The 16717-nt window shown below is 38.1% G+C and overlaps 1 protein-coding gene across 4 annotated transcripts; it reads right to left on the bottom strand.

Moving 5' to 3' along the window:
• Positions 1–331: 331 nt before the first annotated feature.
• On the bottom strand, positions 332–16512 carry LOC101024276 (glycine N-acyltransferase-like protein 1). 4 transcript variants are annotated; one of them, XM_017948354.3, is made up of 7 exons: positions 15645–16512; positions 12919–13042; positions 9622–9644; positions 8734–8841; positions 1846–1972; positions 1389–1566; positions 332–1133 (listed from the first exon to the last, which is right to left on the bottom strand). In XM_017948354.3, the coding sequence occupies exons 2-7, from the start codon at positions 13040–13042 to the stop codon at positions 716–718; spliced, it is 978 nt and encodes a 325-aa protein (XP_017803843.2). In that variant the 5' UTR covers positions 15645–16512; the 3' UTR covers positions 332–715. The 4 variants fall into 4 exon arrangements, with proteins under 4 accessions (XP_017803843.2, XP_009184245.2, XP_031509453.1 ...); XM_009185981.4 differs by having other exon boundaries at positions 9525–9644; positions 15645–16501; XM_031653593.1 differs by lacking the exon at positions 15645–16512 and adding an exon at positions 14012–14825 and having other exon boundaries at positions 9525–9644.
• Positions 16513–16717: the final 205 nt, after the last annotated feature.

Raw genomic sequence — 16717 nt, 5'->3', positions numbered from 1 at the left:
AGAATGAACTTATAACCAGACTCACAGGCAACACTTTGCCCTGTGCCATGCTTCAATCATGATGAGGATGTGAGAAAGAGTAGGAGAAAGGAGACACAACAAATGTCATTTCCCTAGCAGAGGCCCCAAGGCCAGCCCACTTGATTCTCTGGTTTCTTTTTCTGCATAACAATGATGAAAGATAGCCTGGGAAAGCTGTTCCTCTCAGGCTTCACCTTTGATACATTTCTACTCACTGAACTAAGAGACAGATTCCATTCTTTAGTGTACCATTGCCTCATAAATCCATACATAGCAGGGCTATTCATTTCCAATAAAGTATCCATATAGATTAGGTATATTCTATTGACAATTTTATTAAAGTTCTTCATTTATCTTCCAGATAGTAGATTCTATTCACCAAGTTTCATAAAGAGTTCTGATTCCCAGAGGTAAGAACTGAGCCTGGCTTTCTGGTGACATGTTTACTGGTAACCCCGTCCTTCCCTACAACGCTTAAGCATATTTAAAGACTATACCCTCCCCTGCCTCCAGCCTGGATTGTGAGCTCCTCAAGAGCACGGCTGTGTCTTTTAACATCAAGGCTCCATGTGAGAAGAGTTCCTGCCATATCATAAATGCACAATGTGCGTTTGTAAGTGAAGAAAGCTATTCTGTGGTGTCTGCTTTAATATTAAGAGATGGCTTGCCAGAGATTACTAAGCAGCTTCATTGTCTAAAATGGAACTAGATTCTGTGGATAGCAAATCCATTGGTGCCACTCACAGGAGGCCTCAAAGAAACCTAACTGCTGCACAAATCTGCGGGAGTATTCATTTTCTTCCCGCACAGAGAGGTAAAATGGAATATTCTTCTGACGCAGATATTTCATGTATCGCACCATCACTCGTGCCATGTTGCCTGTCCTTCGGTATTTTTCCATGCTGTAGGCCATTCCTACTTCACAAGAAGGGTCCATGGTTACCCATGAGACTGGGACTCCCTCTGGGCCGAGCATACAGGCTGCTGGCAGGTCTTGTATGCAGCGCTTGATGAAACGCAGGCTCCTCTCATTCCTCCCTCGCTTCCAGTTGTCATTTACCAGCCCAGAATAAGAGACAGCCAGCTGGGCATACTTAAAGTTGGGAGTTTCACTGTAGAAAACAAAAAGAAAGATAACAACTTTCATCCTCACCCCTGTAATTTCTGGGTGTCATCCCAATCTAGAGATGCCAGGCCCTCTTCTTGTTTAAAGACACACCATTGCAAAGTTGCATATTTTGACCTTTGACAACCTTTATTCATCCGAAGGAATGAATTCATCCTCTCTTCTTTCCAAACCTGATTTCTGTGAATTACAAAATGTATAAGGACTAGCAATTATAAATGATTAGCATATGTTTTTGTACCTTTCAAAGTCATCATCTGGGTGGCCTGTCTCAGCCCAGCTTCCAAACTTGCTTTCACTGGAGGCATTGAGCTTCAGAGTATCTTCCGTAACCAGGAGGACTGCTGTCGAATGCTCTACCTTCACTGACTTTGAAAATGCAGCTGCTCTTATCCCCTCACCTAAACTTTCCTGAAGACCTGGAAAGAAAGGCAAGAAAGCAATCTTGTCAGACATGGAGTTCTCTACTTACACTGCTCCCACCTGATTAATAGCTTAGTGCTTAGTAGTTCTCAGACTTGAGTTTACACTACAATCAGATGGAGTCCTTGTCACACCACAGATTGCTCTACGTCTCCCAGCTCCCAGAGTTTCTATGAATTTACATTTCTAATGAGCTCTCAGGTGATGCTAATGCTGTTAGTTGAAAACTCAATTTGAGAAGCACTGCTGGTTGCCCATTTCTTCAGACTTGTTACCTTGGATTTGGAATCTCTGTTTCCAGTTGATGATCTCACAATTTTTCAAAACTTCTTGTGATTTTTGAGGCTCTTTGGAGAACATATGATACACGTTTGTGTATGAGTCCATGTCGTCAGTCATCTCCTGTATAGGACAGTGTAAGTTCAGGTCATTTCCTTGAACTTTTTCTTCACCTCTCACTGATTGCAATTCAGAAAAATGAAAATTCAAAAGAAAATTTTAACAGTGGCCCATGATGGCTGCAGTTGGGCACACGGATAATAAAACCTAGACCTATAAGCTACTACTGACCTCTTACCTGTGTAACCGGAAATATTTAACACTGACAAGTATTGGTGATAAACCTCCTTATCACATACAGAACAAAGACAGGACAAAATCACTCTCCAGCAGGCCTTAAGATGCCTCATCTTTCTCCCTACCCGCTCAACTACACACTACCTTATTTTATATATGGCATCACCGAGCACCCAACAGAATAAAAAAAATGCAACAATTGCTTCTCTTACCACCTGTGCCGAACGGATACTCCTGTTATATATACTGTGCCCCCACATAACCTCCTGTGGGACACGTTCTGGGTTGTACTGAGTCTGTGTTGTTAGAATTAAGTCCTTAAACTTGACTCTAAATAAATTTAACTGTGATTTCTCTAAGTTTTAGTGTCTACTGTTTCACTAGACACCTAGAATCTATAGTGTCCTAGAACTACAGTGTCCAGGGCTTGAGCAAGATACTTTAGTGAATATAAACATTAATGGAACATTGCCTTTTCCCAAGGCTACAGGATATCCGCCTATTCAAAGAGTGACACTGGCTTTACATCAAGAAGTCCACCAAATAGAATGAAGTAACTGAATTTTTGGTAGCTCTCTGGGTAATTTATGTGGTGTTAGACTCAAGGGTTTGAAAGAAAGAGACTTGTGGTCCCACTCTGGCTAGCCACAAACTTCATTTGAAGACGAGGATCTGTTTCTCAGGGAAAATATAAACAATAAGTGTGAGAGTTTTAGCAGTGAATGTATTAACATTATGTTGGAAATTGTATTGTTAAAGAGTGAAAGAGAAAATAGTGTAACTAATTTAAAGAAACCATCAAGAATCTGAGAGTGCTTTTATAAATGCAAGTTCCTGAATATGGCCAAAACCAACACTTCAGTGAATTTAAAAGAGTAGATGTTTTAAAAGACCTGATTTTCAAAGAATGACCAAAAACAGCTAAGTAAATATTCAAGGAATTATATAAAAGAACATCCAAGTAAATTAGAAAATAACAAACAGAAGAATTTATAAAAATGAAAGCTATAAATAATGAAATGGAGAACAAGACATAGTGCAAAGGATATATATGTCAAAAGCTCATTTTTAAATGGCAAAAAGAAAGAAGAAAGAGAGAGAGAAACTTCTGGTAAGGCATTTATTAGAAGAAATACAAGAGAAATAGAAAAAAGAAAAAAATAGACTATAAGCTATGAGAATAGAAACAGAAGAAACAGAGAAAAGAACAAAAGACTTCTAATAGAAGATTACATACTACTCCAGGGCAACATATTTACTGATAAAAGAAATGGATGTTATCCTTCAAGAATAAGCTATCAAAATTGACTTTCAAAAAATAGAAATCCTCAACAAACTAATAGAAAATATCAAAAATTAAATTACACATCTACCTTTTAAAAAGTAGACAAGAGTTACAGCCTCCAGTGCCATCCATGTTGCTACAAAGGACATGAATTTATTCTTTTCTACTGCTGTGTAGTATTCCATAAAAATATATGTACCAAGTTTTTTTTATACAATCTACCTTTGATGAGCACCTGGGTTGATTCCATGTCTTTGCTATTGTGAACAGTGTAGCAATGAACATACAAGTGCATGTGTCATGTTGGTAGGATGATTCATTTTCTTTTGGGTATTTACCCAGTAAAGGTGTTGCTGGGTCGAATGGCAACTCTGTTTCAAGTTCTCTAAGAAATTTCCAGACTGCTTTCCACAGTGCAATAATTCTAAGCATATTATTGCTGTAACAGAAAATCAAATATCACATGCTCTCATTCATAACTGGGAGCTAAGCATTGATTATACAGGGACATAAATGTAGGAACAATAGCACTGTGGACTACTAGAGGGTGGAGGAAAAGGGGCTGAGTTAGAAAACTGCCTATTGGGTACTATGCTCAATACCAGGGTGATGGGATCTGTCAGTATTCCAAGACTCAGCATCATGCATTATTCCCATGTAACAAATCTGCACATGTATCCCCTGTATCTAAAAAGAATGTTGAAATTAAAAAATAAAATGTAGCCAAAATCAGATTATTTTACATTTCAGTTCTACATAAGTCAAAAACAAACACATGATTTTAATAGTAGACTTTGGTAACAGATGAAAAGATCCTAATGCCAAATCTGGCAAGGAAATAACAAAAAGAGAGTTATGACCATATTCTCTAAAAAATTAGGAATAAAATATTCAATAGCATATACAAAAGAATGTTAACATGAGCAGTTGGTTTTAGAAAGGCCAGAATGGCTTTAATTGGAAGATCTTTTAGTGTAATAAATTAAAGGAGAAAAAATTACATGAGTGCATATATTGCCAAATAGAAAAGACAAAAATTAAATAACATAAAATTTACCCTCCACTCTAAATATAAGTTCTATGAAAGTAGGAACAACAGAAAAATGCTCTAAACCTGTAAATACAGAATCAAATGTAATTCCAAATGTAAGCTTTTATAGCTATTTCATTAAAATCAGGAATGAGACAAGTATAGAAATACTATTATTGTTAGTTGGAATTGTTTTCTTAGGTTGTATATTATGCAATAAGGCAAGAAACTAAAAACCCATACAAATATTGGCAAAGAAGCAGCAAATTACTTTGTTTGTAGATCAGAGTATTACACATTTAGAAAATCCAAGAGACTTCGACAAAAAACAAAACAAATAATGCCCCACACAAACAGGGTTTTAAAGAATAGTGTGACATATTTGGAAATCAAGAATACAAAAACAAAGAAATAACAAAATAATAATGCTCAGAAATATAACAGGAAAAATAATTTAATAATCTTAACAAATAGTATAAAATACCTAAGGGTAAACTTAGTGGAAAAATCACTTAGTTTTCCACTGGAAAACACTAACATTTTACCAGATGGCATAGAACACAAACTGAAAAAAGTGACAAAAGACCATATTTCCTGATGAAAAAATTTAGTATCACGAAATTATTAATCCTTCCAAAATTGTCGAAAAATGCTCCTCCAATACCAATCACAATTGCAATAGTTATTTGGGGTAGTTGGCGGGGAACTGGAAAAATTAGTTTATGTTCATATAGCTATTAAGTTTATAAGAAATAGGAAAGCAAAAAAAGACTGGTGAAGGGTGATTTGCTTTATTAGGTATTAAAATTTATCCAAAAAACAATGAAATAGCATGAGAAAAGACTAGAAAAAATGCAAAAACAGATACAAAAATATATAACATGTTATACAACAAAACAGACATTCATGTTTCAGGAGGGAATGACTTATTTAATAAATAGTACTAACATAATCAGCTAGCCAGAAGGAAGATTAATATAAAAGAATGTTAATTCATGCTATTCAAAAATATATTCCAAATAGAATGAAGTTTGCAATGTCAAAAGTAAAAATTAACTCACTGCAAGACAAAATAAGAAAGTATTTGCATGATCTTGGAGTAGGAAAAATCTTCCTAATTATTAACTTAAAAAACCCAAAACCTCAGAAGTCATGCTGAAAAAGATAATATATTTGATTACATGAAAATAAAAAATCTCTTTTTTTTTTTTCTTTTTTTTTTCTTTGAGATGGAGTCTCGCTGTGTCTCCCAGACTGGAGTGCAGTGGCGTGATCTTGGCTCACTGCAAGCTCCACCTCCCGGGTTCACGCCATTCTCCTGCCTCAGCCTCCCGAGTAGCTGGGACTACAGGTGCCCGCCATCACGCCCAGCTAATTTTTTGTATTTTTAGTAGAGACGGGGTTTCACTGTGTTAGCCAGGATGGGCTTGATCTCCTGACCTCATGATCCACCTGCCTCGGCCTCCCAAAGTGCTGGGATTACAGGCATGAGCCACCGTGCTCGGCCAGAAATAAAAAATTTCTTATAGTCAATTCTAAATTGGGCAACAAATTTGTAGCATACACCTTTTTTTAGTATCCCTAGTATCTAAAACACTTACAAAATTTTAAGAATGACACAAAACCCCCGTGTAAAAATGGTCAAAGAATATAAACAAGTAAAGAGCAAATACCAAATGACTGACAAACATGAAAATATAATTTGTTCAATATCACTAGTTAGGGAAATGCAAATTAAATCTACAATAAGATGCCATTTTTCACCCACTAGTTTGGGATACATAAAAAGAGGGATAACATTCAGTGCTGGTGAGAATGTGAGGAAACAATTCTTCCACACATTGCTAATAAAAATAAAATTCTGGAATCCTTTGGGAAGGTAATCTGGCATTGCCTGCTTAGAATAAGATAAACTCTAACTTGGAGATATCCCTTTTGGAAATCAATTGTATTGAGAAAAATTTCCAGGATGTAAAGATATGTATATGAAGATGTTTATTGAAGCTTGTTTGTAGTGGCAAAGAAGTATGAACAATTTGAACCCAATAGCATGAGAATGATTGACTAAATACCATTGCATTGACTGTATGAAATGCCACAGTTGTTAAAACGAATACGTTAGTGCTGTATTAATTCACCCAAAGTGATGTCCATATGTTAAAGACAAATTAAAAAGTGATGACAAAAGAGATAATCAGTGAATAGCCCTCTGTGTATTAATATGGGCAAGGACACTGATTACACCAAGGGGTAGGAAAGGAGAAGAGGACAGAAGGGGAGGTGAGAGGTTATTAACTTTTTAAAATCATGTGGGATTTTTCTACTTGTATAATCAGCATAGATTTTCTTTGTGATTAAAAACCGGCAATGAAAAAATTAATTTTTTTCTAGATAGATTCTCCTGCATCCCACCCTGAAAAGCTATTATTCAAAATCAGATGGACTTTCAATACTGAAAGAAACATGGTATGCTATGGAATCAGACTAGGTGAATGTATTTCCAAGTAAATTGCAGCATATTTCATTCTTTCCTTTTTTTTTTTGGTCATATATGTGTGGTGTGGAACTTTTATATTTTCATATTTTTGTTCATTGACTCATTTTATAAATCTATCTTTATTCAAAGCAATGCATATGTGAAGTTATGATTTGATGCTATTGTTGCATTGCTAAAATACATATAATAACTACAAAGTTACTGAAGTAAAAAGAACTATTTGACTTCCTACAGTTATTTAGGTTATTTAGCATATCACACTTTGAAGAAATTGGACCATGGATTAAATAAACTAAACATTAATATTTGATCCCAAATTGTCAGGAAGCCAGGAGATCAAAAGAACATCCCTAAGGAAAGTGTTAGGCTCAGCCTGGTTCCCATCCCCTTTACCCCTTTGTTCCTCAAGCTAGGGTCACTTTGTCACTTTCTGCATCCAATCCTAACCCAGTTTGCAAACTAGTCTTGCCCTGGTGTGGCTTATTATTATTTGGGGGCCCAGGGTTTATGCCCACATGAAGCTGGACTGGCAATGAGGCTTCAGTTCACTAACCAGATGTGTATGAAACACACATACACAAAGGGGAAGTATTTAGGAAAAAAATACACCTAGGTTTGTATTATTATTTCAGCTCAATCATTTATTCCTTGCGTGTCCTCAGCCAATAACAGTTAATTATGGTAAACACCATTTACATTTATGTGCCATGTACTAAGTGTTTGACATACAGTATCTCATTTAAACCTTGTGTAATCCTCTGAAGAAGGTCCTCTTATTTTCTCCATTTTAACAGACAATGAAACTCAGAGAAGGGCCTATGGTTATATAGCGAGTAAAAGTGGCAGAGTCCACTGAACTTGATTTCAGATTGGGCAATGCCTTAACATCAGGAATCCAGCAGTTGCATGACTTAATATTTCTCAGTGTCGTTTCCTTATCTCTAAATTGGAGATATTAATGCTCACTTCATAAGATTGTTCTGATGATAACATTCACTAACAAAAGATGTGCATTCACATAGTTGACACACAGTAATTATGAGCCCCTTCCCTGGCTCCTAAGAAGTAACTTTTTAAAAACAAAACAAAACCAAACAAAAACAACAGGGTCTCACTCTATTGCCCAGGCTTCAGTACAGTGGTGTGATCTTAGCTTACTGCAGCCTCCACCTTCTGGGGCTCAAGCCATCATCCCACCTTAGCCGCCTAAGTAGCTAGAAGTATAAACATGCACCACCATGCCCTGCTAATTTTGTTTATTTTCTGTAGAGATGAGGTCTCACTATGCTGCACAGGCTGGTCTCAAACTCCTGGGCTTAAGTGATACTCTTGCCTTGGACTCCCAAAGTGCTGGGATTACAGGTAGAAGACACCATGCCTGGCCCTGAGAGGTAATTTTACTGGTAGACTTCTGCTTTGGTTTTTGTTTCTAAGTCACTGTTCTGATATCTCAGACACCCAACATTCCCTGTAAATTGGCCTCTTTTCAGCCCCTGCAGTTGACCCCTGCCACCTCAAAGGGCCCTTAATCTGTGAATGTCAGCCTTCTCCTTTTCCTCACCTCCACCCTCCACCGCCTTTCCCAGAAGAGTCCTAGGCTTTACAGAAAGGGTGGGAACACGTGGCACTCATGCAAGGTGCCAAGTACTGAAGGAGTGTTTTAAAATACTCATTTTTCCTTTCACCCTATAAAAGCAGCCCTGGTGTCTGAACTGGTCAGTTCCTCAGGCCCTCTGGACCTGCCTGGCTCCACCAGTCCCTGTCTGTGTGCCTACCTGTTTTTGAGGCCGGATAATAACCATCTGATATTCGGGCCAGGAGTCCACCAACACCTCCATGTTGAAGGGGTTCCCGTGATTGATGTGATACACAGAGCCGTACACCTGAAGGAGGAATGAAAGGGACTAGGAGAGGTGGAGATCCCCAGAGATGGGGATCTGGATGTGAAGAGGAAGAGAAAAATGGAGGTTAAGAAAAGGTACTGGGACCACATCAGTGATGGTGAGATGAGCAGCATCTCCAGGACCATACTGATGGATGTGAAGATACCAGCAAGCAGGCAGAACTCATAGGCAGGTGTCCTTGTGATACCAAAGAGCTACTGTGCACTAGCTGGGCACTTGGCAATGCTCTTAGCACTTATATTGTATAGATTTATTCAGTGCCCACAGCAACTTTAAGAGGTAGGTGCTAATCGTATTCCTATTTCATTGAAGAAAAGACCAAACATAAAGTCAGAGAAAGGGAAAGAAACATCCACAAAGCCATACGACTAGAAAATGGCAGCCTTGGAATGCATATCCATTCGGACTGGCTCCAAACCATGTTTGTAGCAACCATTCTCCACCGCCTCTCCAATGGGCGACAAAACCTGCTGAGTGGGCCTAGCTGCCTCTTCCCGAAGAGAAGCAGCAGCTCGTGATATGCTTCTTGTGCCCCCAACCCCATCCTGTTCCCCAGCTCAAACCCTTTGCAAAAAGTCAGGAAGGACCAGAATCACAAGCTTGCTATTTTCTCATCCTCAACACCCCTACTCCCATACCCTGACCTCCCATGGTTCCCTCACCTTCAGGGACTCAGGGATGCTCCTGGCCAAGGATTTGTATAGGGCCAGCAGCTTATGGGAGTTATTCAGTAGGATCATTCTGTGGGATGCTTCAGACCTCGAGACCTTCAAGAAGAAACTCTGAAAAGATAAGAAGTGAACAGAACATGTTAAGGAACCAAATGAATTTAAAATGCACTTTATATATCTCCATTCAAGTAACACTCATGGTGTAGGTACTGTTAGTATCATCTTCATTCTGAATACACCAAAGCTCAGAGAGACTAAGTAAATTTCTCAAGTTCTTACAGAGATAAATGCCAAAGTCAGATTTTGAAACCATATATGAATGGCTCTGAAACCCAGGCCCTTCCTCCCTGGTGGAATGAATTAAAAGTGACTATTAAGAGTTCTGTGAGCTTCCCAAATGCCTGTAGCAGACACTCCACCACCGCCATCACAACTTTTTTCCCATATTTTGGTCATCAGATGCCTGAGAATTCTTCTTTCATCCGGAATAGAAAATATCAGCTCTCTAAGAACAAGTATGACTAAAAAACTTAAAGCAGGAGTTGGCACAGATCTTCTTTAGTTTCTCAGGGCCAAATATTTCAGACCTATGGCCATTTTGGAACTTGTCCCAGTTTCATTACAAAATTTTAAAAAAGATAGAAAAATTTTGACACATACCTGTAAACTTTTATTGAAAGTTCATTCAGAATTCTCAGAAATGTGCCAATAATTTAACAATAACTTGGAGAAGGTTATCATCACAACTGATAGGTTCAAAGCTTAGGCTGCTTTCAAATTTTAGTTCTGTCTCCTACTTCTTTGTTAAGTTGCTTAACCAATCAGAATCTCAAAGTGTTTTCTCACCACTTTGGAACTGGAAATTAGAATGCATGTTTTCCAGAGGAACTAGATTACACAATGCAATACATATAAAATGCATAGTATTATACCTGGAATAAAGTAAGAACAATATCTAACATGTTGGTTTTTTAATTGACTTTATATTAATCAACATGTCACATAGAGATTCAGCAATTATATCAAATAATATAACAATAATTAAAAATGTAAAGAACTTATGACAAGCTTAATTAATGTAAGAGAAGAAACCCATGGATCAGATATTTGAAACAATCATTTGCAAATTAGTTAATACACGTTTGAAATTTTTTATCCATGAAGGTTAAATAGTTAACAAATATGTGTTAAGTAATAGGCAAGGTGGAACATCTTTTGTCTTGTCTGGGGTCAAAGGCCTCAAAGTTAAACTATGTTCTGTAGCTAGATGAAGCAATGTTTAAACAAAGGCATCCTTTTGCAAGATCTCAGAATTTCGGAATGTTTGAATACTCAAGGAACTTTTAGTAAATAAAACTGGATCTCTGGCATAAGCCTATCCCCTGTCTGACTCTGCTGTTCTTGTAGCTGTCAAAAAACACTGGTGTTTTTTTCCATCTCCAAGTGATTTCTTTGATCTGTTTCTCACCTGATTTAACTAAAATTGCCCATACCTGTGTGTTTCACCATTGTCTTCTCCTTTGAGCTTTTGGTCAAGATTTTAAAGTTTTAATTCAAGATCTACCATGCTATATCACTCCCCACAAAAAAACCTGTGTTCCATTTGCCCCAGGAACACTATAGTCTGGGCTGATACATGAGAACGATCCCCACATCTATCAGCTGCCACATGTTTGTCCAAAATACCTCTCCTATCCATTCCCTGCTCCATCCCCTTGCAATGACCTTAGTTGAGGGCCTCCTCCGCCTCATACTTAATATTGCTCTTATGACCCCACCCTGGCCTCAGCTTCTAACATCTACCCAAATAAAAGTGTTCTCTACCTGTATTCCTACCATTAACATTTCTTTTCTAAATCAGGAAGCTGCTAAAAACCTGGAGAGACCCCTCCCCACCTTCTTTAAAAAATTGTTGTAAAGTATACATAACACAGAACTTAACCATTTAACCATTTTTAAGCATAGAATGCAGCAGCATTATGTACATTCATAATGCTTATCCATTTCCAGAACGTTTTTGTTATCCTAAATGGCAACTATACCCATTAAACCACAATTACTCATTCCCTGTCTCCCTAGTCCCTGGCTCCTATATATCCTATGATATTGGTCCATCTGGGTCTGGCTTATTTCACTTAGCATAATGTTTTCAAGGTTCACCTATGTTGTATTATGTATCAGAATTTCATTCCTTAACTAAAATAATTTTTCATAATATATGGAAAATAAGTTTAATGTCCACTAAAGAGAAATTGTAAATTTGTGAATGGCAGTTAGTAAATATGAGTAGTACACAGTCAGTGGTCACTGTGAAGACTATAAAAAAGCAATTATAATGAATAATGGGTAAAAAAATCAAAATATATAACTTTTACACATGTACCCATAGTATGTTTGCATGTGGACAAGGACTTGAAGGGAATAAATAAACATGAAAATTGTTTTTGGGCAGTGAAAGTATGTGTGATTTATTTCTTATTTAAGAATTTTATTTTGTACCATTGACATGTTTTTATTTTTAGGCTAAATTGAAAAAAACATGGAAGGCACTTGAACCATAGTTAAAGATGAGAATTATGGAAACAGAATAAACGCTATATATTTTTGTCTTTTTTCCCCACAGTCCCATCAGCTATCAAGTGTCTTTTTTTGTAGGGAGAAGGAAAAAGCTCCCCAGGTCTCACGATTCTGTACGTGCCTCATCCTGTCACCCACAGCGGTCAACAAAGAGTGCAAGGCAGATTATTCCAAAGAGAATAGCAGTTGACACTCCATAGTACCAAAACTGTTTTTAGTCAAAAGGTACTTTCCTGAGAGCTCTCATTTTTAAATGTACTTGGCATTGTTTAAATGCATTGGCATTGCCATTCATTTGGAATGTTCCACTCTAAGTTATCTTTAGTAACATTTTGCCATTTCTGTAAGACTTAGCTGCCTCCCAGTCCTAATGTATAAGCCAGAAGGAACTCAGTTTTCCAGAAATTAAGGATCCAATTTTTACCTAAAATATTGGCTTTACTCTTTGGTTCTCTTGATAAGCCAATGAATTTTTTCCTACCTAGGCGCACAAAAAAAAAAAAAAAAAAGAAGAAAGAAAGAAAGAAACAAAGGGGTAGAACACAAATATCCCTGTGAATTTTGAAAAGCCAAATTTTATAACTCCTGCAACGTTACTGCTTAATATCAGTTCCTTTCTGACGCAGTGAGATGTAAGAGGCCTCTAACTGGATCCAAGTCCATCAATTCCAAGATCAAATCTGTTCCCAGACCCAGTCTATTTCCTGTTATGACTCCAAACCCAGTTTGGATCAGAAATTTGCTCCAAGCAACTCAAAGAGCTCAAAACACAAATGCGTGAACCTCCAAAATGCGAGAGGGAGCTTACGTATTATCCTCAGTCTCTCTGAGAGATCAGTGGACGCAATTGGATCCTGCAGATACTTTCTGTGTTCACTTAGTGCTCCTGGGGATACTAGAGGCTCCACTTCAGATCCTGCTTCTGACACCATCTGATAAAATAAAAACTTCAGCTGAATTAAATTTAAAGGAGTTTAATTAAGCAATAAACAATCTGTGAATCTGGTAGCCTTCAGAATCACAACAGATTCACAGAGGCTCCGGGGGTGCCTCGTGGTCAAAACGAATTTATAGACCAAAAAAGGTAAAGTGAAGTACAAGAACCGGAAATGAGGTACAGAAACAGTGAGATTGGTTACAACTGGGGGTTTGCCTTATTTGAACACAGTTTGAACATTCAGCAGTCTATGAGTGATTGAAGTATGGCTGCTGGGATTGGCCAACACTCAAGTATTGTTACAGGTGCACACTACTAAATAAGGTTTTCAATTTTGTCTGACTATTAAAGTAAGTAACAGTTCACCCACAGGACTCAAATGTAGAAGTACAGAGTCCTTCTCAGGCCATAATTAGTTTGTTTTAACACTTTGTGGCAAAATTTATTGAAAGGATTATCTACACATGCTATCTCTAATCCCCCTCCTAATCTTATGTAATTGGGTTTTTGCTGCTACCATTCTACTGAAACACTTTTTAATGCCGTCAGTGATCTCTATGTTATTAAATCCAATGGTCAATTATTGCTTCTCATCTTAATAGATCATCCTTTAATGAACTTCTGTCACTTGGTTTCCAAGACAACACACTCTTGGTTTCCTTTTAACTTTACTAAAGGTTACTTCTTCTCAGTCTCCTTGGTGGACCCTTATATTCTCCCCAATTTCTTAATTTTGGATCACTTCAAAGTTCCTGGTGATCTCATCTGTTCCTATGGCTTTAAAATAAATGTACCTGCCAATGACTAATACATTTAAATTATTACTCAAACTTTTTTCCAAACTCCAGACATATGTATCTAATGGCCTGTTTGACATTTCTTGGATTCCATCCAATAGCCATCTCAGACTCATTATGTCTCAGATCGAACTCCTTATCCACCCTCTCCACCCAGCCTACTTCACCTGTAGTCTTTCTCAACTTAGTTGATGGCAACTCCATTTTTTCCCCTGTTCAAATAAAAATTTTTGGAGTTATCCTTAAGTATCTTTTCCGCTCCCACTGTACATCCAATTCATTACGATATCCTGCTAATTCTGGTTGGGAGAAAATTCTTCATGACCTCTCACATTTCTGTATGTCTTGAGCAGAGACATCGATAGCCTTCACTCCTATCTTTTCAAGGATGTTTGTAAAGACGACATCTTGGAAGCTAGATATATTGCTTTCTTCTGAAGCAGAGGGCAGGTCTGCTTACTGATGAGGATAAGAAAGATAATGTCTCCCTCTGGAGCAAAGTTCAGACAGGTTTGCTTGCAGTTCATTATAAAACATCCAGGTTCCCTAAATTCAGGGTTGCTTGGCCGCAACACACATCTGTTGCATTTGCAACATTAAACTGCCTTTCTGTATTTCCTCTGCAGGACTTGTGGAGCAAGGATGACTGACACAAACACAAAAATCATTCTCCCTGTTGAGTGACTCATAAAACCCTGTCTTTGACCTAAGAAGCTTGTGTCATCTGCCAGCATTCATGAAACTTTGCCCCAAGTAGGGTTAACTTTTATATGCTTCACAGTTCTTAGCAGTCTTTTCTGGATGGAGAATGTCTTTAGTCTTCCATCAATAACAAACCTGGATGCCCCTTTTAAAACAAAAGTCAGATTTTGTCATTCCTTTGTGCAACTCCTGCAGTAACTCTCAATCTCATTTAGAGAAAGAGATACAAATTGCTTATAACAGTTCTCTAAGTTAGAGTCCAGTTACCTCCCGGATATCTGTCCAGTCAGGTCCTAGACCTCACTCTTTTGGCCTCTCTGCTTCAGGCACTTGGTTGTCCTTTTTCTTCTGCCTGTATTCTGTTTTCTCACTAGACGTACAGAAGACTCTAATACCTTTTTTAAGTCTTCACCTAAAAGCCACCTGCTCAATAAGGCCTCCGTTGGCCATCCTATTAAAAATTACAACTCCTCCCCTAGTCACTCTGCAATGTTTATGTGCCCCATTTTTATTCTCTGTCTCTATTTGTTTTTTTGAAGGGTCTCGCTCTTTCACCTAGGTTGGAGTGCAGTGGCGGGATCAAGACGCACTGCAGCCTTGATCTTTCAGGCTCAAGCAATCCTCCAACCTCAGTCTCTTGCATAGCTGGGACTACAAGTATGAATCACTGTGCTTGGTTAATTTTTTATTTTTATTTTATAGAGAGGGGGGGAGCGGGTCTTTGTTTCCCAGGTTCATCTCAAACTCCGGTTACAATTTTATAAACTTCTGTGTCAAACTCTGATACCTCAAAATACCTAGCAGAGACAAATGTAAAACCCAGACAAAAATGTATGCTGACAATTATGATGACATTTCTATTTTTATTTTATAAGACTTTTAATACTAGCTTGCTAAAGATTTACTTAACATGAACATGAAAAATACTTTGGACTTATTTACTTTATCTATGAGCATTCTTTTATTTATAAGCCAACTGGATAGTCACAACATTTAAAGTAATACAAATGCCTACACATAAACACATCTAGACATACATACACAAAAAGATCCAATAGCGTTTACCTTGGAAGTCTAGCTATTGAAATACAAACTCACCAGTCTGCAAACTTCACATGGCTGAACTTTGTTAGCCTTGATCAATAATCCAGTGAAGGCTGTGAACCAAAATTTTCGGTAAAACAGTTTCCGTGGCAGTTTAATTTTTAAAGTCCAAACCTCTCCAGACTCCAAAGAACACTGGGGTCAAACAGCACCACAGGAGAACATCACATATTAACTTGGCCCAACAGCAGCACAAAAGCCTGAATACATGGAAATCCAACCCACTTTGCCATTCAAGAGCAAATACCAGATTCCAAACTATACTGGGGTCAAACAGTGTTATAAAAGAGTGTCAGTTTATTAAATTCTAATTTCCCATGACTACATCAGGCACATGCAAACAGTCACTAAAACAATCCAACTGCTGCAGGATCAAACAAGCCCCAAAAGTCTACAAACTGAACGAGTTGGGGTGATTCCTCTCTCCATTGGTTGGGTTCAATCAATCTGCAAATGAAAATTCCTTCAGAATTTCTCCAATGGAGAGGAGCTGATCCCACTCTCTGGTAACCACAAAAGATACTCAATTGCCTGGACACACACACAATGACAAACAAGCTCCCAGGAGTGTCCATACTGGAACAATCAGGGTACTTCCCTCTTTTCATCAGTTGGGCTTGTTCAACCTGCAAATGGAAATTCCTTTAAAAATTTCCCAAATTGAGAGGAGCAGATCCTTCTTTCTGGGCCCACAAAAGACAGTCACCTATCTGGATGCAGATGTCAAATTTCAAAAGCAGTTCTTCCAAAGTAATCAAGAACATAGTTGAGGCCAGCGCGGCTGGCCCCAAAGAGAGGGAACTCATCTCCAGTCAAAATTGGGTAAGCAGCTGCTTAGGAGGGCTTTGGGACTCCAGGCCCATGGCTGCCAATCCAAAGGGTTCCGGGTCGGGGAACAAAAGTCCATTACTAAACACCAGGGGTGTGGTCTAGGTCCTGCTGTTCACTGCACAGAAAACCAATCAATATCACCAATTATTGCCAAGGAAGAAGGCCGGATTGGATGCTGTAGCATAGGAGATGCAAGCTCAGTCTCAAATCCATCTGCCTGACCAACTAAATTATGA

This window comes from Papio anubis, chromosome 12, assembly GCF_008728515.1.
Source record: "Papio anubis isolate 15944 chromosome 12, Panubis1.0, whole genome shotgun sequence".
NCBI lineage: Eukaryota > Metazoa > Chordata > Mammalia > Primates > Cercopithecidae > Papio > Papio anubis.
Note: the sequence above shows the minus strand (reverse complement) of the source record. Positions and strands in the feature narration are given on the sequence as shown.

What these genes read in the sequence shown, in the direction of transcription:
- LOC101024276 (XM_017948354.3), bottom strand. Translation starts at nt 13,042, where the DNA reads ATGGTGTCAGAAGCAGGATCTGAAGTGGAGCCTCTAGTATCCCCAGGA. An exon ending in AGAGAGACTGAGGATAATAC is followed by an intron (nt 9,645 to 12,918) that starts GTAAGCTCCCTC and finishes TTATCTTTTCAG; the next exon opens with AGTTTCTTCTTGAAGGTCTC. An exon ending in TTATCCGGCCTCAAAAACAG is followed by an intron (nt 1,973 to 8,733) that starts GTAGGCACACAG and finishes TGTCCTATACAG; the next exon opens with GAGATGACTGACGACATGGA.